At 44.5% G+C, this 24824-nt stretch overlaps 1 protein-coding gene across 1 annotated transcript; it reads left to right on the top strand.

Annotated features, from left to right (window-relative positions):
- The first annotated feature begins 4420 nt into the window (after positions 1-4420).
- LOC140843079 (uncharacterized) lies at positions 4421-17718 on the top strand. Its single transcript, XM_073211232.1, has 4 exons — positions 4421-4581; positions 5439-5491; positions 6050-6802; positions 13140-17718. Exons 1-4 carry the CDS (start codon positions 4421-4423, stop codon positions 13238-13240), a joined length of 1068 nt encoding a protein of 355 aa, XP_073067333.1. The 3' UTR covers positions 13241-17718.
- Positions 17719-24824: the final 7106 nt, after the last annotated feature.

The raw sequence follows: 24824 nt of genomic DNA, 5'->3' as shown, positions 1-24824 counted from the left end.
ACAATTGCATCAAAAAGAATAAAAAACTATGTACAAATTTAACAGAGGTGAAAGACCTGTACACTGAAAATTATAAGAAACTGGTGAAAGAAACTGAGGAAGACACAAATAAATGGAAAGATAGTCTGTGATCATGGAAGGGGAGAACTAATATCATTAAAATGTCTGTAACTACTCACACTACAGATTCAATGCAATCCCTATCAAAATCCCAACAGCATTTTTTTTTACAGACCTAGAACAAATAATTGTAAAATTTGTGTCGAGGCACAGAAGACCCAAAGAGCCAAAGCAATCTTGAGGAAGAACAAGGTTAGAGGTCTCATGCTCTGATTTCACACTATATTAAAATATATAATAGTCAAACAGCATAGTATAGGCCTAAAAAATCTGATACACAGGTCAGTACAACAGAATGGAAAGCCTAGAAATAAACCCACATATATATGGCAGCTAATTTATGACAAAGGAGCCAAGAATACATGGAGGGGAAAGGACACGCTCCTCAGTAAATGGTGTTAGGAATACTGGACAGCTACACACAAAAAACAAATCAGACCGTTACCTTATACCATAAACAAAACTTACTCAAAATGGGGTAAAGACTTAATATAAGACGTGAAACCATAAAACTCTTGGAAGAAAACAGATGGTAAGCTACTTGACATTAGTCCTGGCATTGAATTTTTGGATCAGACTCCAAAGGCAACAAAAGAAAAAATAAGTAAATGGGACTCCATGAAACTACAAAGGTCTGTACAGCAAGGAAACTGACAACAAAATGAGAATGCAGCCTACTGAATGGGTGAGAGTATTAGCAAATCATACATATGGTACGGAGTTAATATCCATAATGTATGAAGAACTCATACCACTAAAACAAAACAAAACAAAACAAGCCCAAACAACCAATCTTTAAAACATGGGCAGAAGATCTAAATAGATATTTTCCCAAAGAACACATACAGATGGGCAACAGCTACAAGAAGCGATGCTCAACATTACTAAATTATCAGAGAAATGCAGATCAAAACCACAATGAGATATCACTGCACACCTTGTGCACTGTTGGTAGGAATATAAATTGGTGCAGCCACTATGGAAAGCAGAATGGAAGTTTCTCAAAAAATTAAAACAGTACCACCATATGATCCAGCAATTCTGCTTCTAGATATTTACCTGAAATAAATGAAAACACTTATTTGAAAAGATATCTGCACCCCAATGTTCACTGCAGGATTACTTAAAATAGCCAAGATATGGAAACATCTAAAGTGTGCAACAATTGATGATTGGTAAGAAGATGTGGTAGATATATTCAATGCAATACTACTCAGCCATAAAAAAGAAGGAAATAGGCCATTTGTGACAACATGGGTGGACCTTGAGGCTATTATGTGAAGTAAACTTCAAGTCAGACAATGACAAGTACCATGACTTCATTTATATACGGAATCTAAAAAACCAACCAAACCAAACCAAACTCATAGATACAGAGAACAGAGAGGTGGTTCAAAGTGGAAGGGGACCAAAAGGTGGGGGGAGGATGTAAAGGTGGTCAGTGGAATGGTGATGGTTGCCAACTAGGCCTGTGATCACTTTGTAGTGTACAGAAGTCAAATTAAGTTTTACACCAGAACTCGATATCATGTTACATACCAATTTTGCTTCAGTAACAAGAAAAGTACATCAGTATCAACATCATTCTAATTCTGCCTGGTGAGCAAACTTGAGACCAATTTTATTCCCTCCCTAACCATTTCTGTATTACATCTCAAGTCACAGAGTTATTTTTAGTTTAAAAAGTTATCAGAATTTAATGTAGGTGGTGAGGGCACGGGAAGGGCTGTACAACACAGAGAAGACAAGTAGTGATTCTACAGCATCTTACTACGCTGATGGACAGTGACTGTAATGGGGTAGCTGGGGGGACTTGGTGATGGGGGGAGTCTAGTAAACATAATGTTCCTCATGTAATTATAGATTAATGATACCAAAATAAAAATTAAAAACAAAAAAGCCTTCATAAGAGTGTATATGAATAATACCTTAATAAAACATTTAAAAAGAAAAGAAAAGAGAATGCTAGTCTCACAATTCATGTAGCCAGTATATCACAGAAATACCCTATCTCATGGCAAATCGTGGCTTAAGCGGTAACAATGACAAGCCCTTAGCAAAGCATGTTCTGGGAGATTTCCCAGTGCCTGTCTCCTCTGTGTTGACTGGTGGCACTCATCACCATTTTCTTCAGACTGGAAATAAAAGCTAAGGACTGAACAGATAGCACGTTACCTTTTTATCCACAATGCTCATCAATATGTCTCCTCACAAATCATTACAATAAGCATTATTGATTTAGTAGATGGCTATTAACCCAGGTGGTAGGTCCCAAATGTGTCAGAATTTTCTTATTTATCACTGGGCGCTTTGTGTTAACATACATATTCCTGCAGGCCTGAGAATGGTGGGCAGTTATGTAGATTTGTGTGCAGTTTTATGTATAAGTCTTAGTGGAAATTTGATTTGGGAGTGGAATAGTCACTATTGACTTAGAAGCCCCTTCTTGCCTTGCCCTAAAGGCGGAGGTGAAATGTCACCTGGCTAGTGTCTACTGGAGTCCACTGACGTAATCAGATCTGACATTTATTTTCTGATTGAGTTCCTGGCCTGTCCTTCGGAAGGTAGGCCGTCACCTCCAGGGACCTCGGTCTCGTCGGGGCGGTCCCGTTACTTCCCAACGCCCCTCAGTCGCTCCGCCCAGGAAGGCCAAGCACTGCTGCCCTCGGTGGTCAGCACTGCCGGTGCGGGGGAATGCTGCAGGCAGTGGGCCCCAGGGAGCTCTAGGTAATGGGGACTCCCACCCGCACGTCATTACCCGGGTTCCCCAGCGGCGGGGGGGACACGCGTTGCCCAGGGGAAGCGGGAGGCTGAGGTGTGGCACCTGCACCGCGGGCCTTGGGAGCGGCGGTGAAGTCATCCTTTCAGGGACACCCTGTCTGCTCTTGTCCTCACCCTGCAGGCCTCGGCCGTTTCCTAATGCCTCCCCTCCCCCAGTGGGCGCACTTTAAGGGAAACGTGTGGTAAAGGAGGCAAGTCTTTTTCTGCCAACATGGTAACTTACTAGAAGCCTGCTGTTTGAAGAGGCTCTGGCGCATCTCCCCTCGGAGTGATTAATGTCTTGTGCTGCCGAGCGATGCCTGCAGCCTGTGCATCTCACCGCACACTTGCTTCCTCCTCCCGGTCCGTGGGGCGGCTTCGGCTGCAGCCTAATCCTAGTGGGGACGCTCCCAAGCCTCCTCTACACCGACCTGCTCTGCGGGAACGTCCGGGGGCAGAGGTCTGGTTACGTTTGTTCCTGGACAGTTCCGTGCAAATGCTCCCAGCTGTGAGCAACTTTGTCCCTGGGGGACTCCGGGGCCCGGGGCTCTTTCATCTCTGGCTCCTCTTTCTCGGAAGGGTTGAGGCGCTTTGCCTCCAGGGGCGGGGAAAGAGCCTGCCTTGCCCTGAATGACACACATCACTTGCACTGGGGTTCCCTAGGGGAGAACTAACGCCAAGGCCGTTTCGGGGTGCCACAGGGAGCCCGGAAACACAGCCTCGGGAAGGGCGGCTTCTCTGGAAGGGCAGGAAACTTGGTGAGCAGGCATCTGACTGTGATCCGGAGAACAGCTCTGCACCCTCGGGCCCCGCCTTGTCTGCACTTCAGTGAGGGGGCCGCCGCCCCGGGGACCCCGGGCAGGACGGGGACAGGGCGAGTGGGGCGGGGGCTGGGCCCAGGGCGCCGGGGGCGCGGACTCCCCTTCCCTCTCGGCAGCACCCCGCCTCTCTGCCCCACCCCCGGGCTCCCTGAGTCTGTCTGCACCTCTCCCTGCCCTGCACTGAGTCCGAGGCCCGGAGGATCACTTCCAGGACCACCAGCCTTCGGGCTCCGCTTCCCGCGGTCAGCCGCACAGCTGCCCAGGCGAGTGTCCTTGCTGACGACCATTGACCCCCCTCCTCCAGCCCCGGCAGGGGAGCGGCCGGCGCTCAGGCTACCCCTGCTGCCCTGTACCGGAGGCGGGCTTCGTTCCCTGCATCTCCTTCCCAGGCGGTGGTGAGTCTGCGGGTGGTCTCCACCCGGCCCTTCCTCTGTGGACGGCTCTGGCAGCGGGGAACAGCGTGGGCCGGGGTCAGAGGGCACTGTTGCTTCTGGATCAAGCCTCCCAGGAGGCGGAACGTCTCCAGACGGGCTGCAAGAAGCGGTGGTGGCCCTGTGGTCTTCGGAGGAGGAGCCCACCCGAGTCATCTGGGGGATCTCACTCGAGCCATCTTCTGGGGGCCCAGGGTGATGGTCCAAAGGCCCAGGACTGCACTCCAGGGACGTGAGAGCCCTGCTGGTGTCTGGGGGCCTGGATGTCGCTGACATATCCCCACTGCCATGGGGGCCCCTGTTATCATCATCCTGCCCTGCGGGCTCTACGTGATCCTCCTCTTCTGTCACCCCTTCTGCAGGCTCTCTGTGGACCTCCACTTCTGGGCGAGGAAGCGGGAGGTGACTGGCCGGCACTGGCTTCCTAGCCTTGGCTCCCTGCTGACATCGTAAAAGCAGGAGCCTCCGCATTTGCCCTGCAGGAGAAGGGGTGCTGCTGGCTCCTAAGTGTCCGGATATCTTGTAATTATGCGCTGAGAGCGCGCGCTTCTTCGGCGGGTCTGTCCAGTTGTTGGAGCACAGGACGCCCATAGGGGAGCATCTGGCCTGCTGGAAAGGATACCGCGTCCGTGGCTGGATGGAAAAAGCCCTTGATAGCGGCCCACGATCCGGGCAGATCAGCAGGTGACCAGGGCAGTCAGCAGGTACAGGAACGGCGGGGTGCTCCCTGGCAGGAGGGGGCTCCCGGGGTGGGAGAAACAGAGGCCGGCGGCGGGCTGGGACCCAGAGCTTAGACAGAAAATTGCCCATAGGGTCAATCAGTTGTGCGCCAAAGGATCTGAAACCAGAGTGTGAAGCTGGGAGAGCGTCTCCATTGCTTCTGACTCTTCTCGTGGCCAAGCACACAGTGAGCTAGTTGGCCCACAACTGCAGTTGTGACGTCACCTGCGCACGTGTCACAAAGCCCCCTCCACCGGTCAGTACCCCTCCACCATTGGAGACATCTCCAAAGGTCAAAGGTCGTGGTAGAATTTCCGGCCCCTGGGACGGCCCACTGACAATTGCAGGTGGTGGGCACCAGGTAGACCACCACGAGGGACGGTTCAGGGCTGGAGTGGGCACATCCATCAGTGCTCATGCCGCCCGGGCACTGGCTCTGCAGGGCCCTCAGCACCCAGTGTGTGGTGGCCAGCCCAGTGCTCTGAGTCCCAGAGGCCAGGGCCTGCTCAAAGCCACTCGCAGCCACCCAGATCCTGCCAGGGTGTCCCGCCCCCCCAGGTGTCCCGCCCCCCCATGTCCTTCCCAGCTTCTTCGGGAAGCCTGCGGCCAGGCCCACCTCCGCACCCGCCCACCAGGCAGGTGATTTCACAGGAGGGGACTAGAGGCTGCACCTGACTGGACAAGGCAGCCCACAACATCCTTCCTAACAGGCAGGTCCTTTCTTTGTTTCTCAGAAAGTGTAGGTTAGGGACTGCGCATTGTCAGCATAGCACCATTCCCACTTTCTAACTGAGTCTTGCAGCCCAGATTTTCTCTTTGGTCTAGTTTGAAGCATCTGACCTTATAAAAATTATATTCTGTGTAAATTGTGGTCTGTCCTGAAAGAGATTTATCAGTGGATTGTTCCATGTGTATTAAAAGCCAGTTTCTCTGACCTTCTTGGACTAAGCCACATCTCATTCATGTCTAGAAAGCAAATGCTTCATTTATTGCAAGTTTTAGTGGCACAATTTGTTCTTTGTGAGCCTGTCAGCTGGGGCTGCCCTTCCCTACACAGTATTGGCATGGTGAGAATTGGTGTTGTCTCTAAGGTTTAGCACAGTGTCCAGCATATAGAAAATGCCTCCAAAAGTCTAATTGTGACTATGTTTAGCTCATTCTAACCTGCCCCTCCCCGCCCCGCCCTCGGCCGCGGAGACCCGCCTCCCGCCCGCCGGCCCCGGGAGGGCGGTGCTGAACCGGCGGCCGGGAGCGCGGCGGGCTGCGGGTGGGAAGGGCCTGCGCACGCGAGGACGGCGCGGGGGGCGTGTCGTCCGGCCGTCCCGTCGCGGGGGTGGGGCGGGACGGGGTGCCGGTCCCGAGCGGCCGCCGGTCGGTGCTCCCCCTCCGTGCTCCCCGGGGGTGGCGGCGGCGGGGCCGGGCCTGCGGGCGGGGAGACGGAGGTAAGGGGCGAGAGGCCCCCGGGAGACCTGACGCCGCCGAGAACCGACGAGCGGCTCGGGAGCAGCCGCCCAGCCCCCGCGGCGTCTCCGGCCCCCGCGAGCGGCCGCCGCGCGGAGAGCGGAGCGAAGAGCGGACTGCCCGGCGCGCCGACACCTGCCCCGGCGGTGCGGGGGGAGGCGGGCAGAGCCGCCGGGGCCGCGGGGCCTGCTGTTCAGGTGCGGGAGGGACTTCCTGTGCCTGGGAAGGAGTATCCCGATTTTAATTTTGTTGGGAGAGTCCTGGGACCTGGAGGACCTCCTGCTAAACAGCTTGGAGCGGAAACCGGAGGCCAAAGAAGGGTCCCCGGCCCAGGCGCCGTGAGGGATGCAGAGGAGGAGGAGCAGAGCAGAGGCGCGCCCGCCCGGGAGCCCCTCCGCGAAGGGTCCCGCGGGCCGACCGCGGTGGGAGGCGCCCGGAGCAGAGCAGAGACCCCACTGGAAGGGCCTTTTTGTCTTTCTTTTTTATTGCGTGAGTACTGGAATAAGTCTAAAGAAAAGAAAGTGCCTTGTTTTCCTTCATGGTCATTTATCGAGTGTCTGGTAAGATCAGCTCCTCCCTCAGTACAAGCTGATGCGTGTCCCTCCGTCGCCCAGCATGTGAGAGAAGACAGGAGGGGAGCCGAATGAATTGATGGTTTGAATTATATGAATTTTGCCACGTTATCTTGATACAAATTTGCTAAATTTGATATTGTGAAAAATGTTTGATAACTTTTCTAATGCCTGACAGTTTTAAAACATCTTTCTTTCCAAGTCATAATTGAATGCTTTGGTTATTGTGCTATTTAATATTAGCCCAAAGGATTCTGAAATGAAAATGATGTGTGATCCCAACATCACTTTACAGACAAAATCAGAGCTTTATTTCATTCGGAAAAGGGATTGGGAGTGTTAAGGTGTTTTTTTTTTTTTAATTATTAACTGGAGGTAATAGTATACTTAACAACCTTGTTCACAGAAGTGAAACTTTGTGATTTTCATTCTGGAAAACAGTGTTTTTAAATGACCCAAACTTAATCAGACTTTCTGTCATACACCAGATCACTTGGGTAATCCATCTCTGCTGGTTTTAACTGAAGCTGCCCCCACGCCCCCCACACCACCCTCCCACATACTTTTTTTTAACTTGAAAAGAATGTGAAAAACAAGCATCATTGTGCATACAGATACTCAACTACATGTGAGTTGTAAGCTTCCAGTTTCTCATGAAGTTCGGTTTTGTAGTTGAAGCAGTTTGTGCACAGAGCTACATCTAAACACATAAGTAGATAATCAGTAACTGCTCGGGACCAGATGTGGCAAATCTCAAGTGGCAGTGGGTCCCCAGCTCATCAGCTCGCTCCCTCTGACACATGCACAGCTTCACAGTCAGAGGTCAGCAGGAAGTTCAGGGAGCACCTGCGTGGTGACTTCCATCATCTTGTCTCACTTGGAAAAGTTTTCAGTTTATTTACTAGGCAATAGACACTCACTGTCTTGTATTCAGCTAGCTTTGGTTTAATGTGCCACTGCTGTGTGTTTCTGTTACACATACAGTTGATATACTTACAATATATGCTGTGCCATTTTGATTTTAATTTTGTCTGGTAGGTTGAATAAATATGTGACATTCAACCCCTTTAGGTGATATTTGATCCAGTTTCATCTCATCTATGTTAAACCTGCACATTTCAGATGTGTATCAAAGGTCTTTTATGGGGAAGTAAATGTATGAAATAAATGTGTGACATTTCTGAGTAATGTTAGCTGTGAACAAACTTTTGAAAATTTAGTTGACAAAATTTTGGATCAAACTGAAAACAAGCATGACTTTTGAAATTTTTGAATGCCTTGGTTCGCAGTATTATCGTTCTTTATTGAATTTATTTCTTACTAAAATGTGTAGTTTTTAAGCCTTTTTTTTCTGACAGTATTATGTACTGTTTTAGCATGGGTAGATGGGAGTGTTGCTTGTATGTTGCCATACAGCTGTCATGTATTTTTGTCTATTCTTTATTACGTTAGTAGTTTCATGCTGTGTATTTTAACTCTTTGGTTCTTTGCTTGCTTCTATTAACCCATAGCATTATTTTAATGAATGTTATAATACCAAAAAAAAAAAGAAAAAAAGAAAAGAGCTGTATAATGCATTTGATAACATCCTGTGTAATCACTGCAAGTTTCACAGCTGTAGAATTAGTTCCATTTCCTACATGTTTTTCATTGTTCCATTTTGCTCTTTGGTAAACTTACTATTTAAAAATCTCTTTACTTAGTGATAATTTATATACTTTCTAAACCTTTTCTAATGTCAGATGCTAAATGGGTATCTAACTGACCAAACAGGAAGTTCTCTTTCCTTCTCTTGTGCATCCTCCACAATTAGAATAAATGTCCTTCATGAAAATGCTTCTCTGAGGTCAGATTTTATTGAGAAATACAACTATAGGGTGGAAACTATAGATCTGTTCATAAAAATCATGATGTTTGGGAATGATTATTGGAATCCTAGGCAGCTGAGAAGGTCTGTACAACAGTGGGAACCCAGGGGAAAGAGACAGTCCTCATACAGGAAAAGCTTCTATTACACAGACTTTTAATTTTTCCAAATGGTGCTGCCTTAGCAACCGCAGGTAGGGTTATGGGTGCAGCCCCTGTCTTTCTTCTTGTCATCTGTGGAGCCTCTGAGGTCTGCTGGAGCTCACGACATCCGCCTCCCTCCCGCTGGAGTCCTTCTTTAGAGTCTTCTGGCCGGCTGGAGCTTTGTCGCACGTCAGAATTCAGACGTTACTTTTACTGAAGCATAAGTCCTTCCTGTGCAATGGGCTGCCCCCATCTCCTGCCTTAAGAAGCCCCCTTTGGAGCACAGAGACCTGCCAACAGCCAGAAGTAGGCCTCCTCCAAATAGCTTTTCCCTGTTGGCATGAACCCGACCCCCCCAACGCCCGGCCCATAGCTTTGAGGGGTTTGGGCCTTGGTAAGAGCTATACTTTTGGGTTTAATGTTTTGGAATTTTACTTAGTTCCTTGCTTTAAGTCTTTCCATTTCAAGCTTGAACATTTGATTGTATAGGTAGAATACTTAATCTTTTAACTGATTTGTAATTAATATTGTTCCAAATTATGAAGAAAGCAAAAATACAGTGCTGTGTATGGTCACTGAGCTCTCAGATATACTCACTCATGCACTGGAAAACTGTATGTGACTTTTTGAAAACTTGCTTTCTAACCTTAATGAAATATTTATTAACCCTTAAATATGTTACTATTTTTTACATGCAGCTTTATAGTCATTTGAGATGGAAACCTTTTAAGTAAATTTGAATAACTGCTTATATTTATTCTTAGAGTAAAAATGACACTTTTATGCTAAATGAGATTTACTAGTCACCAGTAAGTGCTTAATAACATCAAAACTGAAATCTGTTGAGAACCACTTGAAATTTAAGTTCCAAAAATAAATTGAAATTCTGGCTTGACTATTAACTCTTGCAGCCAGCAAGTCCAAATCCCTCAAGGGCCACGAGAGGGAGCTGTTGAATCTTAAACTAAATATTTGAATTTCAACAAACCTTGGTGTAAACTGTATAGATAATCTGATATATAAAATATAATGCAATGTAATAAGGAGTAGCATAGTTTTTATTGTTATTAAAACAAAAGTTACACATATAATTAAGATATCCCGCAGTTAAACTCAATACTTTTAGGTCCATATTATTGAAAAGGCACTTTCTTCTAAGAGGGGATATCAACAGATGATTCAGATGGCTCATATAGGTGTGTATGTCTGTGTGTAAGTTCATTTGCATTATAGAGCAGAACAAGACATACAAGAGCTGTAGATGGAAACAAAATGCTGTGGTGTTTCAAAAGAGAGCGACAGCATTGGGAAGGGCAGGACGGGGAGGTGGCATTTAGGAATGGATGGGAGGACGTCCAGGAGTGGGACAAATGAAGATGGGGGAATATGTGCACAACTTATCAAAATTTGTGAGACCTGATTTTGGTCGAATGTGTGTTGTTGTAAATATTTGTTTTGTTTTGTTTTTATTCTTACATGTCAGACTATTACCGTTATCTTATCCTATTAACGTTTGTTTTGATTTACTGATGTGGTTACCACTTTCTGTGCTCATCATTCCTTTTTGTATCTGGGCTCATTTTCTTTCCTCCTCTAGTAAATTCTTCTAGAAGTCTATTGGGGAGGGTCGCTTACTGGTAAGCTGACTACAATTTATCTGAATGCATCTATTTGAAAATGTCCATATTTTGCCATCATTCTTAAAAGATAGGTTTGCTGGGTGCAAATTCTCAACTAGTAGCTGTTTGCCCTAGTACTCTGTTGATAACGTCCTTCTGACACCGATGTTTGCTGTTGTGAAGTCAGCTGAGTGTCTAATGAGATACAAGGTAATCTCTCTTTTCCTGTTGGTTGCTTTGAAATCTTTTCTTTCACTTTGGCATTCTTAAGTTTCTTTGTAATGTGTCTAGGAGTGGATTTTTAAAAAGTTATGTTGCTTGGTATTCTCTGGACTTTTTAATTCAGAGGATTGATAACTTCTATCTGGTTTGGAAAATTCTGATTTCCTCTCCTTTGCGGCCATTGCTGCCCACTGATGGAATGTCAGGTGAGTGTTCGTTGGTTTTCTGATTCAAGGGTCAGTGTTCTTTACCTTCCTTCATGGTTTTCTCTCTCTCTGTGATGGATTCTGTCTTACAGATCATTGATTCTTCATTCCGTTATGCATAACCTGCTATTGAACAGCTGCTTTGAGGCTTTCATTTTAATAATTATATTGCTCTATTTTAAGTTTGTTTTTTTAAAGTTTCTGGTCATTTAAGAAATTTTTCTTGCTTAGGGTTTCAATTTCCTCTTTTATTTCTTTAAACATGTACAGACTTTATTTCCTGTATTTGATAAAGCCTGGTGAGTCTGGTCCACTATTTTTTTCCTGTGGCTCTTTAATTTCCTTGTATTTAAAAAAAATTTTTAAGTTGTATTTGTTTAAAATGTATTTGTGGGAACTTTTTGACATCTGAAAATATTCATTTTTACAGGTAGAAGTTATGTTTGCCTTTACCAGACACCTAGGGATAATACAAATTTGGATCTATTTAATATAAATATTTTAGCTGACAGGTTTTAAGACAGATAATGTGAATCCAGCACCCAAATCCATGTGAAGGCTGGCCCAGAGTCATGGATTCTCAGGAGTGGGTTTGCCATATGAAATAGTCTTGATGAATTTGAGTTTCACATACACAATGAATAATGCTTTAGTATAAGGATATTACTTTTATAAAATTCAGATTTAACTGAGTGCCAAATATTTGTGTATATAAACTTTATTTTTTAGAGCAACTATAGATTCAGGGCAAAAATAAATTTCTCACAGACCCCCTCCTCTCTGTAGCCACACAGCCATCCCCACCAGAAGGGTACCTTTGTGACAGTCAATGAGCCAACACTGGCACATTATCATCACCCAAAGACCACAGTCTGCATAGGGCTCACTCTTGGTGTTCATTCTGTGGATCTTAAAAAATGTATGATGACATGTATCCACCATTATAGTAACATGTGTAATAGTTTCTCCTCCCTAGAAAACCTAGCTCCCTATTTCTAAATCTGACAACCTGATTTAGGGGAGACTTTTTTCCTTCTACTAAAAGCCAAGACCGAGACAGATAACTTTCCTTGTCTACTGCTTGGATCAGGTGTTTACATTCTCCCTTGTTTAACATTTCTCGGAGGGCACAGGCTTTTCTCTGTGTTGTCCTTCTGTAGTAGTCTCTGGTAATCTGCACACCCATGTTTCCATTAAGATTAATGCTCTAGGTCCTCTGGGACTGAAGATGCTACCAGGATAGCTGAATGTTAATCATCTCTTATTTCCTTGGATTCATTCTATAGCTACGTTCCTGATTTCAGAGGAATGCTTTACTCTCTTGCTACCTTATCCATATACTTTTAAAGATTAAAAAAATATTTATCGAATCAAACATTCTTAAGTATTCTATAGTGGGAGGATTGTTAGGATCTCTAGTCCACTATACTGCCAGCAGTGAGAAATTTAAAACCTTTATGTAGATTCTCTCTTTCAAACCTCACAACCTAATGAGACAGATATTATTATTTCACTTTCACAGAGAAAATTGAGATTTAGAAAGTTCAAAAAATTTGCTTACATTCACAGAGTAACAACCAAATTCAATCCTTGCTAATCAATAAACCTATATTTTCACCCAGTTTGCTACATTCTCTTCCATTTCTCAATACCTTGTACCGTTCAAAGCGGCAAAAAGTGTTAAAGCTCATTTTACTTGTTTTTATAGCTGTAATTTGCTTATTTAATTATAGTCAGAAGCGCTGCTGGTGGGCAGTCCTTCGGTGGACGCACTGGTTTGTATGAGGCTGGCCTCCCTTGGTCAGCACCTCAGCTTGCTTTGGTCTCTTGAGGGATTTCATACAGACCAAGGTCTTGTCCTTAGCTTACTGGTTTGGAAACTGAATTACATCAGTTTACCTGGAGCTGCCCTGACTCTAGTGTACTAAGTCATGCTAACAAATCTCATCAGCCAGAATTCCAGTATGTTAATTTTGGGGAAATAGTCTGTTTCAGTAACTAGAATACTTGTAGGCATTCTCTGGGGCCTTTGCAGGTATCAGGACAATGGGCGAAACACATTGGTGACCAGACATATGCTTGAAACATTTGAACTAGAAAAAGGAAGATGAAAGGACCTAAGGAAAAATAAATGACTTACAGGCTATGGGACATCTGGTAAAATTAAAGTTTCTGATAACTGAGGTTTCTATCATAGAACAGACCACTTGTGAGCAGCTGTGGAGCACGCGCTACATACCGGTCACTGTGCCAGGCACTAGATGCAAAGATGAATACGACCTGCCCTTGAGGAATTGATCGTCTTGGGTCTTCTCTCTCAGGTGATGCTCAGTCAACAACTGAAAATTCTATTTTATGTTCCCTGCAATGTTCTTCAGTTCATTGCAGACCTGAGGAAACTGCCATTGGACGCCAACTCTAACCTGATTAGATTTCTAGGTCTCCAAGGAACTCTGTGTTGTATTTACATGCTGTCTCTGGGCAAGGTGCTTCTTTGGGTCACTCTTCTCCATATGCACGTGGTTCTTCACCCACGTGGTCCTCTGTGCTGAGTACTCTGGGCCCTGTTGTTTCCTAAGAGCCACCACATGGCCCTAGGCGGACGTGCAGTGTGGCCGGAATCAGTCTGTCTGTGCATCGGCCAGTGGTTTCGCAGGGAGTGGCTACAAATACCTTGCTTTGCATTTATCCATGGGGGCTGTGAGGAAAGGCTGTTTGCTCATTTCCTTCCTGTAGTAATGGAGAGTACAGAGGCTTTGGGTTGCGAATAAGGCATCAGAAGTTTGGGAACATGGGAGAATCTAGCAATATAACTTCATGCTATGAGCATGAACCTTCATGAGCAATATCACCTCAAAACAATTCACACTTGAGAGTTAAGTATTCCCCCAAATAGAACCAAACTTTTAAATAGGAGTGCTACACTCACCACATCAGGGTGGCCCTGCCCCACAGGACTGCCCTTGTGCAGGGTCTGGTTTTCATCCTTGAATTCAGTTTAGTTGCGTCAGTAGGTCTGAGACTTCACCTTGGTTTTCTGGGTCACTAAAACTGGGAATACTGGGGCATTTGATATAATCTTGGCCAGGGAGCATTTGACTCATTTCTTTGACTCAGTTTGAATAGATTGGAAAGGTAAGCTTCATAGATACTTTTTTTCATTGGAAGAAAGAAGAAATTCACATTTTAACCTTATTCATAAATAAGATATTAATTTAACTCTTTAAAGATACTTAACTCCTAGGAGCCTGCAGCAAATCCTTTGATGTTGGGTAACTGATGGAAGTCCCTGGACTTGCAGGCTTTGATCATACCATTTAAGAGCAGGGACACTCACCTCACCTCTGTGCTATGTGTGAAGTCACTAAATTGAACAGAACTGCTCAGAAAATAGAACTTAAAAAAACCTAATGAAAACGAAAGTCAAAAGCAGTCTAGTTCAGAGGCAAGAAAAAAGCAGCTCCTTCATATCGGTATTTTGATAGGGCCAGAAGTGTACATGGTTTCTCTCATTGATGACCAGATGCTCACAATATTAGAGAGAAACTATTTCCATTAATGAGTATGCTAATTTGATCTGTATGCAGAAGTCTTTCTGGTGTCTTCTCTAGTCCAAAGTGTTCTGCTAACCCACCGGTTTCCACTCAACCTAGTCAATTGACTATTTTAATTAACCCTGATGCAGAAGGGAGTAAGGATAAACTGAACACAAAATTCATTGTTTCTGACTTCAGTTTCATGGGGCTCATTAAAGCCCTGGATACCTGACCTGCCTGCAGCAGGGACCAGTAGTGCTGAGGACCTGTGGATGCCTGGCATTTCCCCAGGGTCATGCCACATGAAGCGAAGCTACGTTCAGGATATTGCTTAGTGTGTCGCTAGAGAAAATTACCTTTACCCTGGCTCTGTTTCTAACCATCATGCAACAGGTAAGTGCCACAGTTCAACCAGGAAGTCAGTGTTGGGAGAAATGACTTGAGTGCATGCAGTCATTGGAACCATCCATTTGCTTTTCTCATTTATCAAAAACAGTCATTTCACTAAACAGAAAGGAAGAAGGCAATAGAGAGTTCGCTTGTCACATCCTTATTTATGGGAAAGGAGGCAGTTTCTCTGTATTGAGATTCTGAGAATTCCACACTATTCCTTTCATTGTTGCAGGCAAGCTTTCAATATTCAATGAAGAGTCATAGGCGGTGGTTTCCCCCACCCACAGAAAAATTCCTTGAAGGAATCATGAGACCATCAACATTCAGCAGCTGGTTAAGACACTGTTTAGACTCCTGAAATGATGCTGGGAAATTCTTGGATTTATGGTCTTGGGCAAGGAACTCAAGAGTGGGAAAATCAAGTAGCATAACAATCTAAATTCAAACCCACGGGAAACTATTCATTTGCTCCTCTTAATATAGTTACTGCCAATTGGCAGGAATGAAAAAAAAAGTTAATATCCTTTCTGCTCTGGATCAAGTATTCTCCAGGAAATTGTTTGGACTCTGTCATATCATGCTACATGCTTACTTCAGAGCCTGTAGCACTGCCTGGCAGTTAATGCCCAGTGAACTCTTAACAGATCTTGATAGGTACAGTGATTGGGAATGCTGGTCCCCTTCTTCATCAGTCCAGACACTCTCCCTAACTGATATTCCTGAGTTATCATGGCTTAGATTCTGCCATGGAGATGTGGAACAGAGTGGAAGGAACCTTTAAAGCCAGGAGTTCCTGAGCACACAGCCTAACTTAGAAAAAAATAAGCAGCAGACATGAGGTAAACATGCCAGGGAAGCAAACGCATGAGATGCACCATCACTAACTGTGTCTAGTTCATATAAGGCAAGGGCTCTCAATTCTGTTGATCTCAGGACCCCTTTACGCTCTTAAAAATTGAGGATCCCAAAGAGCTTTTGTTCAGAATGTGCTAGACTACTAATATTTACAACATTACAAAATAAAATTGTGAAGTTTGGCTTTACAGAGATATGTAAGTGGACAAAGGGGGAGTATTTATACAGCCCTTTCAATGGTGGGTTTGAGTTTCTTGACAAGCATAGTTTCTTACAGGTGAGTTGCAGTGGAACCTGAAGCCACATTGGTTTCAGATTCATACTGTTACAGAAAATCCAGTGTCCTACTTGAACTCTCTCACTGGGTGTTTTTTTTACCTGTGCATGGTTTGGTGGCAACATGCATTGATTACTAAAAAAAAATGGGCTGAATTAAGTAATAATTCTTCACTGAATTATGCAGATACTCCAAATGTTGGTGCATTTCATTATTATGCAGAACCAAAGAGCACATGTTAATATCACCAGCTCTCTCATCAGAAAAGCCTTGAGATTTTGAGAAGCTATCAAGTCCATGGTGTTGGCCACAAGTTTTCAATAATCTAATTTTTACTTTAAACTTGAATGTTAGTGTTGGCAACAAATACCTTCTGTTTTCCTTCAGTGACCAGATTTTTAAGCAAATACCCAACAAACACCCAAATCTGAATAACCACAGTTAACTGTCAGTCATTTTTTTAAGTGTTTTATTTTAGTCTTTAATGATAAAAAAAGTGCATATAAAACTTGATATTCCATAAAGCTTTTGTTTGTATAAGTAGATGGGACTATCACAGACCCAGACAAGATGGGGCTCTGCTCGGCTCTGGGACAGAAGGACCTCAATTGTCAGTAACTGAGGAGTATTTTCCAGTTAAAAATGTTATATTATACCATCTTATGTCTATTTCACACAGCAAAAACCAGAGCTAAAACCTCAAAAGAATACTATTTCTCATGTATTTGGAGCTGACTCTGATAAACTCTTGGTTATAATTTAAATGTATGCACAGGTTTAAAAAAACAAGAAAATGAAAATAGCATTTTATATGCAAGGGTTCTCTATTTGATGTTCACACTTTTAAAGAGCTTCTCTAGTATTTAACCATAGCTTGCATCTTTACAGAGAAGTCTTTTTCTCTTTTAGCATAATTCCAAGTCTGTATGTATATACTACACAGTTAGGTCTGATTTCTTACACGTGAAAATGGTTAACTTAAAGCAAACAAAATATAGATGTTTAAAAATTAACTCAGTTTCTGCTTCCCTTTGGTATTCAATGTTGCTTATGAAGGATTACAGTCCTCTTTTTGTTTTCAACGTTAAGTATTAGGTATTGACGTCTGCTTCCTGTCTTCCACACAGATGAGAAATTGGCTTCCATGATCACAGTGAACAATAAAGTTGGCTTTTGTTTTCTTCAATTACTGAAACAAGTATTTTTTTGAGCTGACTCTTCTGAGACTTCTAAACTCTGTATCAGATTACACAGTTCTGTGTTTGTGCGTTCTTGCTTTGACTTTGCGATATCCAGTAACTCATCTTCCCTTTTTCTCTCTCTGCTTTTAGTTTATTGACTTAAATCTTAAGTACCTTCAATTTCTGCTTATAATCTTGCTTTTCTTTCTCGATACAAGTCTTCACCATCTTAGCATCGCTCAAGATATGCTCCAACATTTCAATTTACCTGAACAGTCTGCAGTGTGATTGACTGCCTCAATAATAATCTTTGTTCCTTAGCTTTATCATTGTAGTGAGAGACTGTTCTCCAGCTTGCAACTGTCCTGCCTGAGCAGAAAGTTCCACTATTGTGCGGCTGAGATTTTCATTTCTAGCCTCAAGGTCTTCAGAGAGGAGAGGAATGAGTTGCCTTTTGAGCCGTTTCCTGAAGCTGCAGCTGAGTCTTGTGAAGAGCCGTTTGGCATTAAATTTGATTCGATTCAAAGGTTTTTACCTTCTTTGTGAGTGACCTGATTATTTCAGTTCTTTGACATAGTTCACCTCCCAATTTGCTGCAACGTTCAGCACTTTCTGCTGATCGTCTGCCCATGAAAGAAGTTGTCTCTGATGTGCTGCGACCATATCATTGAGCCCTTTATCTCGATCTTTCAGTTCTCCAGTGAGCAGCTGCAGCTCTTTCCCCTCTCAATAGTGGAAAGCTCAACTTCTGACCCGATGTTCTGGCCCCCGGCAAGGAGAGTCACCAGAGCGTTCACAGGTGTCTTCACCACCGCCAATGAAGTTGGTGTAAACAGGTCACTTTAGAAACGCTGTAGGCGCACCTGCCCTGCCCTGAGCGGCAGCGGCCAGCCCCGAGCCCCAGAGGCCTGCGCCCTCAGCTGGCGCAGGCAAGCCCACCACACCGCCCTGTCACTCATTCTTTCAAGGAAAAATAGTGTCCCCTGAAAACAAAAGGCTTAACTCAAACTATTGAGATCATAGCACTTCTGTATGCAGTGAGGGTGCTTTAAGAGTACTTTCCATTCCATCATACAGAATATTAAAATGATGTGCACTCAGAGGTTGAGATTTAAAGGTTTACTACATCATCATGGACACTTCTAAGTGAAGCTGACTTTTTTTTTTTTTTGGTAACTTCAAGTACAGGGTAGTGACACATTTAATGAGATTGCTGGTACAGTTGGGGCCTTGATGCAGGTCAAGGGCCTCTCAGTATCACTGACTTAAGACATCTCAATTCTTAATCTTTTAGAACCACACAAACTTCCCCATTTCATCTAGTCTGGATGACTAAATTACATGGCTCATCATTCCCATCAAAGCAAGTTGAATTGGACTCTAGAACTTCCGACCCATTTTCAGCTTAGCCAAGCTCTGATTTCCTAATTGTCAGATTCAAATACTAGATGTTTTATAGCAAACAGTCGGCTCCCCTGAATGAGGTATCATTAAAACATATGGGTTATTAGCATCATATTCCTTCTGCTCATCTGTTTCACATTTTGCATATATACCCCAAGGAAGATTTCAAATTTGTTCTTCAAGTAATGGAAACGCTGTGCTAGCCTGTCCTCAAAACCCAGTTCCAGCCTTGCCGGTGCCAGCCAAGCTTGCTTTCACTGTATTCAAACTCAAGGTTCTTAGTTCTCAGAAGAAAAACAAAGTCTCCAATAGCAAGGAAATTGCTTTGAATCATCCATGCAAGGAAAGTCATGAGGCTCAAGAATGGGGGAAGGGCCAGCTTTTCATGCCTGTCAAAGGATTTGAGCTCTTGAATCAAAGACTCCACTTGGGAACTGGCCTAACGCAAAATGTTTTAGCAATGTGCAGAAGTAAACACAGAGCAAGCTGTAAAGGAAAAGACACAAGTAATGAATGTTTTAATTGTACAAATGAAAGATCAGACATCTTTTGCTAGATAAGAAGTTAGAAATTATCATTAGCTTCATGCTTCATTCAAAGGAGACTAAATCGATTCATAAAGACTGGTGACAAGTCCTGGTACAGCACATAAAAGAACTGGAGCTATCTCACCCTATAGACTGGTGTTCCAGCTTGGAGGGGTGGGGAGTCTATTTTCTTCCCATCCATGTTTGATCATTTACTGTTGGGCCCATTCTTCCCCTAGGACTAGGACTGGCTACATAATTTGTGGGGTCCAGTGCAAAAATGAAAATACTGCCCCTTTATTTGAAAACTTAAAGAAGGCAGTGAGCAGAGCATGAGGCCAAGTACTCTGGCCAGGATATGCTGTTGACCCAAAGGCACGCTGGGATAGTGGTGACAGACCAGGTCTGAGGCTCAGGGCTGTTTCCAGAGGTCTGCTCTGAAGCTGCAACATTGGGACATTCTTTAGGTCGCTGTCTTGGAGGGAAATGTTAGGCGCCTGGGGCCCATAGTAAGAAATAGAGACTGAGACCCCTCAAAGCCCTGGAGGCTCTTGAAGCCTGCCTCTCCCTGCTCCTTGCTGCTCATCGAAAACTTGACTGTCCTTTCAGATCTTAGACAAATCACATTGCTGTTTTGAAGCCATCTCAATAATCTCTTAAACAACAACCTCTTCTCTCAATTCCTATAATGTTAATGCCTGTACCACTTATTTGGCACTTCGTAGATGCTGCCAATTTTAAATTAATTGCCAAGTACGTGATTGCTAATTGTTAATTAAGCTATTTGAAAACCAGTTCTTTGACGATGCTCTGAAAATTTTGTTTTACCCACAACTAGCAAAAAAAGTGATCAGAATATTCTAACCTGGGGCTCATGGATTCGCTTCTTGAGGATCTAAGAATCCCCAGAAATTATCAATGAAATTGTGGAAATCTGTCACAGATGAGTATATGTCATTTTCCAGAAGTACTACCACTCCGCCCTGCTCCCCAAAAGAGTAAATCACAACTGAAACTATATTCTCAACAAGTATACACTGATTGGTCTTTTGGAGATTTTTAACCCAAGATGAGCTACAACAGGGTGAGGAAAGTTCATACACACTGTCCCTCCTCACAGCCTCAACTACAAAAGCAGGTCCTTCCTCGACTGTGCCAGTGGGCTTTTCCTGCTCTCTGTTGTGTTCACATTGGAATTTCAACCATCTCATCACCTTTGAAATCCCACTGGGGTCTGTGTTTGGAAGGGAGCCCTTGGGTCACCCCCTCGATTCTGTCTGGCCCCTTGCAAGCCTGTAGTTGTTGCCAGTGAAGCAGGACATGTGATTACAACATTTAGCAAGTTGGGTCCTTAGTGATGAGCAATACAAGCAACTTAACTAGGGGCCAGCACACCTTTTGTGTAAAGGGCAAATAGTAAATATTTTAGGCTTTGGGGGTCTGTAGAGAAAAATGAAAGTTCTTCTGGCCAGGCTTCTCACCTGGCCCTGGTTGGCTTGTCACTGCCCACGTGTGGGCAAGACGTTATTACTGACTCTATGTAAAGAGCTCCTCCTGGTGCCCTGGGTTGCACCGCTGCAGGAGAGCAGAGGCTGGAGTGGTGGTAGTGCCAAGAACAGAGACTGAGATGGGTGCAGGTAGAGAGGCCCAGAGGCAGAGACCAGCTTGCTGCATGCAGACTCGCTCTGAGGTGGACGGGATTCTAGTACTTGGTCTGCCACTATGAGAATAAAGCTGGGAATAAACCCTTTCACCCCAATAATGTTCCATTGTCATTTTTAAGTCTCACTAAAACAAGAGTGAAGTTGCTGGAGCCCATCGGCAAGACAGAGTCACATGGTTTCTTTGCAACTACTCACTGTACCATTGCTCCATGAGCACAGCGCACAGGTAAACAATAGGTGTTGCTGTATCCAAGTACAACTCTATTTAAAGTCACACAGTAGCTGCATTTGGCCCACAGGCCAGAGTTTGCTCACCTTTGATCTAATTCATGTGTCTTGCCAATGGCTTTTAGTCCTGGGCAAGTTCACTGTGATTCCGTGAGACCGAGGAATGACAATGGAACGTTCTTTGGGTAAAAGGGTTTACTGTCGCCAGCTTTGTTTTTCCGGTGATAGATCGAGCACTAGAATCACGTCTGCATCCAACAGTCTGCAGGTCTGTAATCCTTCTCTATCTTCTGCCTCTGCCCAGAACACTGGGCAGAGCTCTTTATACAGTGACTGAGTCAGTAATAGCTTCTTGCCTGTGGGTGTGGAAGCAGCAGGCCAGTTACATCATCAAGTAGTTTCACGTCAGGTGAGGATCTTGGCCATAGGAACTTCAATTTCCCCCACATCATGGCTCTCTGGGAACTAGGAAATCCCAATTACCATCAAAAAGTACAACACTGAATGATTAGGTGGGCTTTCAGCACTCTGCATTTCACCAACAGCATGTAATTCTCATCTGGGTTAAAAACAACCTACAAACACAAAGGAACCAGCTTGTCCCAGGTAATGGTCCAGACAGGCAGCCCAGTGACCTAGGCAGGGGAATAGGGGTGACTGTGTCTGCTTCTCATGCACCCTTTATCAGAGACAATAAAAAAGTTATTGTTTACACCACTGCAAACAAGGAAAGGGCAGGCTCCTGCTATAAAACCCAGATCACTCCCTGATCTGGCTGTGTGCATCATGAGTGGCCCTTTCTCTGTTCCATGCAGATGATGAATAAAAGGTTCATGGTGTATGATGTCGCCAGAGATCTAAAAACAATCTCCCGATTGTTCCATGTTCAAGTCTGCCCTTGCACTCAGATGTGGCTGCAGCTGCTTGTCATCTACCAGCTACTAATTTACCAAACTGGCTTTGTCAGCTCCCCTCTTCTAGAATTTCCTGGCAGGAGGAAAGCCTGGTGGCAGTAGAAATCGTAGGTAGAAGCCCATTGCTCAGAGAACACAGCAGTGGAAACTGATTCGTAACTTCTTATAAGTTTAATGATCTGAAGGGGTTTAGACAGTTCAGCTTGCAAATTAGAATTTCAAAACATGGCAAGTGCTTAGACTTATTTAGATTCCTTTTTATTATCAGGTTTCATAAAAGGAAATTTTCTGTTTATACTCAATAGAAAGCCTTAGATCTCCGAAGCAGTCAACGTTTTGCTTCGGTCACACCTTCTTTTGTCTCTTGCTGCTCCATCAAGGGATCGCTAAGTCATGCATTTATTTTTTTGCCTTTAGTAAGTTGTCATTTCTGCCCCCAGTCATGCATGTGATAGGGATGGGGGGAAATTCTGTAGTTGCTTCTGGTCCTGTGTCTTCTAGTAGAACTTGATTTCCTGGCATCTATTATTGTTGTCATCAATGCCCCAAGAAAGGACCCTTCCAGTTACCTTGGGTGCTGTCCCCATGCAGGAGAAGCTGAGCCCTGGCCTTTCCTTCTTGGGCTGCTATCCTGTGTCAAAGTAGGATGACAGTCTTCTGATCAGTGGAGGCCAGGCTGCATGTTGCTGCCCCAGAAGCAGGGACACTGGAGCCTAGCCTATGTCTGGCGGATCCCAAGCTCCTTTTGATTATATGAGCATTTCTGGAGTAGCATTTTCACAGCAATTCTAAACTTGTGCTAAAGGCTGTTCAGGCGGAATTCCCCAAATTTGGACCGGGCTGAGATACCTGGAGGGCAGACCATGTGGCAGGTGCCCACTACTCTCGCTGGCCTGGATGGCGAGAGTAGGTTAGGGCTCTGGTCCTGGGGAGGAACCAGGGAGGAGGAGGAGGTAGCCCTCCCTGTGAGAGCTCACTCTCTGCCACGTTCTGAACAAGGCTATTTTCTTATTTAAGGACTTCAGACTTTACTTTGCCCAGTTTCATCGGGGCTCTGAGAAGTCAAGTTCCAAGGTGTTGAGTGGTGGAGCCAAGATTGGAAACAAAGCCTGTCTGTGGCTGCCCAGCTTCTTTTTAACAATCTGTATTCTTTTTAATAGTAGAGTGTGAGGCAGAGACTCACGATAGCACCGTGAAGCCAAGCCAGGTGCAGCCCCACTTTTGTGTTCTAAGGTGGGATGAGGCTGGGGAGGCTGAAAACGCCCCAATAGGAGGATGTTGGAAGACTTGTAGGTTGAGCCACCAGGCCCCAGGGAAGGCAGAAAGCAATGCCCGAGCAGACCCATGTTATAGGGCCCAGGGCTCCGTGTTAATGAGGAGACATTACCTGGAGAAAATCCAACTGGGATGCCTCTGGTGCAGACACAAGTTTTGCCAACTGAAAGGGAAAAGAAGAGCTTTCAGGAATTCCAATTTTAAACCGTTGAGTACTTTAAACCTCTTCTCTCTGGCTTTTGCTAATTGTTTATTGTTATTCCTTTATAAAACTCTTCCTCGATTTTTGAGACTAGAGACTGTGGTTGGCCAATCACAGGAAACTTTTGCTCGTATTAGATCAAAATACAAACTAAAATGCTGCAGCTGTGGACCATGGTGGCAGCGAGCAGAGAGAGGGGAGGTTGGAGTTGGTGCTGTTAGATCAGTAGTTATAGCCTCACGTAGACACAGCAACAGAGGCAGTTTTATTTGCAAACAACAAACAGAACAAGTTGCAAGTGCCAGCTTATCTATAGGAACATTGTAAGATGGAGGGGAAATGGTTCAAATCTACCCATGTAGCTTGGTTCAACACATAGTATGCTCAAGATGCACAGGAAACCTTGGAAAGCCTGATTTTTATAATACAAGTGATATGTTCTCTTCATAGAATCTCCTGACAATTTCAATGTCATATAGTTGCTTGGATTTTTTAAATGAAGGGGTTTTAAACCTGACTTTTGGATATAAAAATTTCTTTTCTTCTTTTCTTTTTTCTTTCCAATAAAAACATCTTTTTAAGTTCATTTTCCCAATTGAAAAATGTTGACCTGGATCAGATTAGCATGGTGTATGGTGCCTATGTCACAGTTAAATGCTGCAGAATCAGACACCCACGTGTAAATAGCCCTGGTGTAAAGGATGTTGTTGTATGTCATACACACTAAACAAAACTCTCAGTATCGGTTTTATCAAGTAGCTTGTGGGTCAAAGGTTTAAAGATAGTAGGAACACGCAAGTCTGGAGGAGGTTAGGAAATCGTGGTGCTTTTAAGAAAGACTTTCTTTTTAGTGTTTTTATTCTCCCCTCTCCCCATAGTGCATGCTCCAATTTTCATGCCTCCAAATGTGGGTGAGTTGAAAGTATGGGGGTGAGGGCTGGGTGTGGAGAGCCTGGCATGGGAGGGCTGGTGGGTCAGGGACATCGGTTTGGCCTCGCTCACATCAGGAGGTGGTCACACACACTGTGCCACAGGGAGGGAGGGAGAAAGGAAGCCAGCTCTCAGTCTGAGGATAGGCAGAGAGGCCTGAGGGCCAGCCACAGCTGCGCAAAGGCCAGGTGGCATCAGAATGAGCCGTGAAGGTCAGTATTTGTGTATTGGACACAAAGCCTTCACCTTTTCATCATCTTATCTGGAAAATGTAATGCGAATTGCTTATGGAATTATGTGTGGGACACAAAATAGGCCGCGTAGATCTCACGTTTTAGGTATGCGGACTATCCCTAGTAAGGGGTGAATCTTTCCCCAGGTACATTTGCTGAAAAACCATGGCATCCTCTGTGTGGCAGGCACCTGGGCTGCAGGGGATTCATCCAGACTGTGAAATAGAAGGTGTGTTCAGAAGGCAGTTTTGTGAATCGTTATT

The sequence above is a fragment of the Manis javanica genome, chromosome 1, assembly GCF_040802235.1.
Source record: "Manis javanica isolate MJ-LG chromosome 1, MJ_LKY, whole genome shotgun sequence".
NCBI lineage: Eukaryota > Metazoa > Chordata > Mammalia > Pholidota > Manidae > Manis > Manis javanica.
This window is presented reverse-complemented; position numbering and strand designations above follow the sequence as displayed.

Excerpts from the sequence above, each read along its gene's own strand:
- LOC140843079 (XM_073211232.1), top strand. The coding sequence starts at position 4,421 with ATGGGGGCCCCTGTTATCATCATCCTGCCCTGCGGGCTCTACGTGATC. Across the intron at positions 4,582-5,438 it reads CTTGGCTCCCTGCTGACATC|CTTCTTCGGGAAGCCTGCGG; the intron begins GTAAAAGCAGGA and ends TGTCCTTCCCAG. Across the intron at positions 6,803-13,139 it reads TTGTCTTTCTTTTTTATTGC|AACAGACCACTTGTGAGCAG; the intron begins GTGAGTACTGGA and ends TTTCTATCATAG.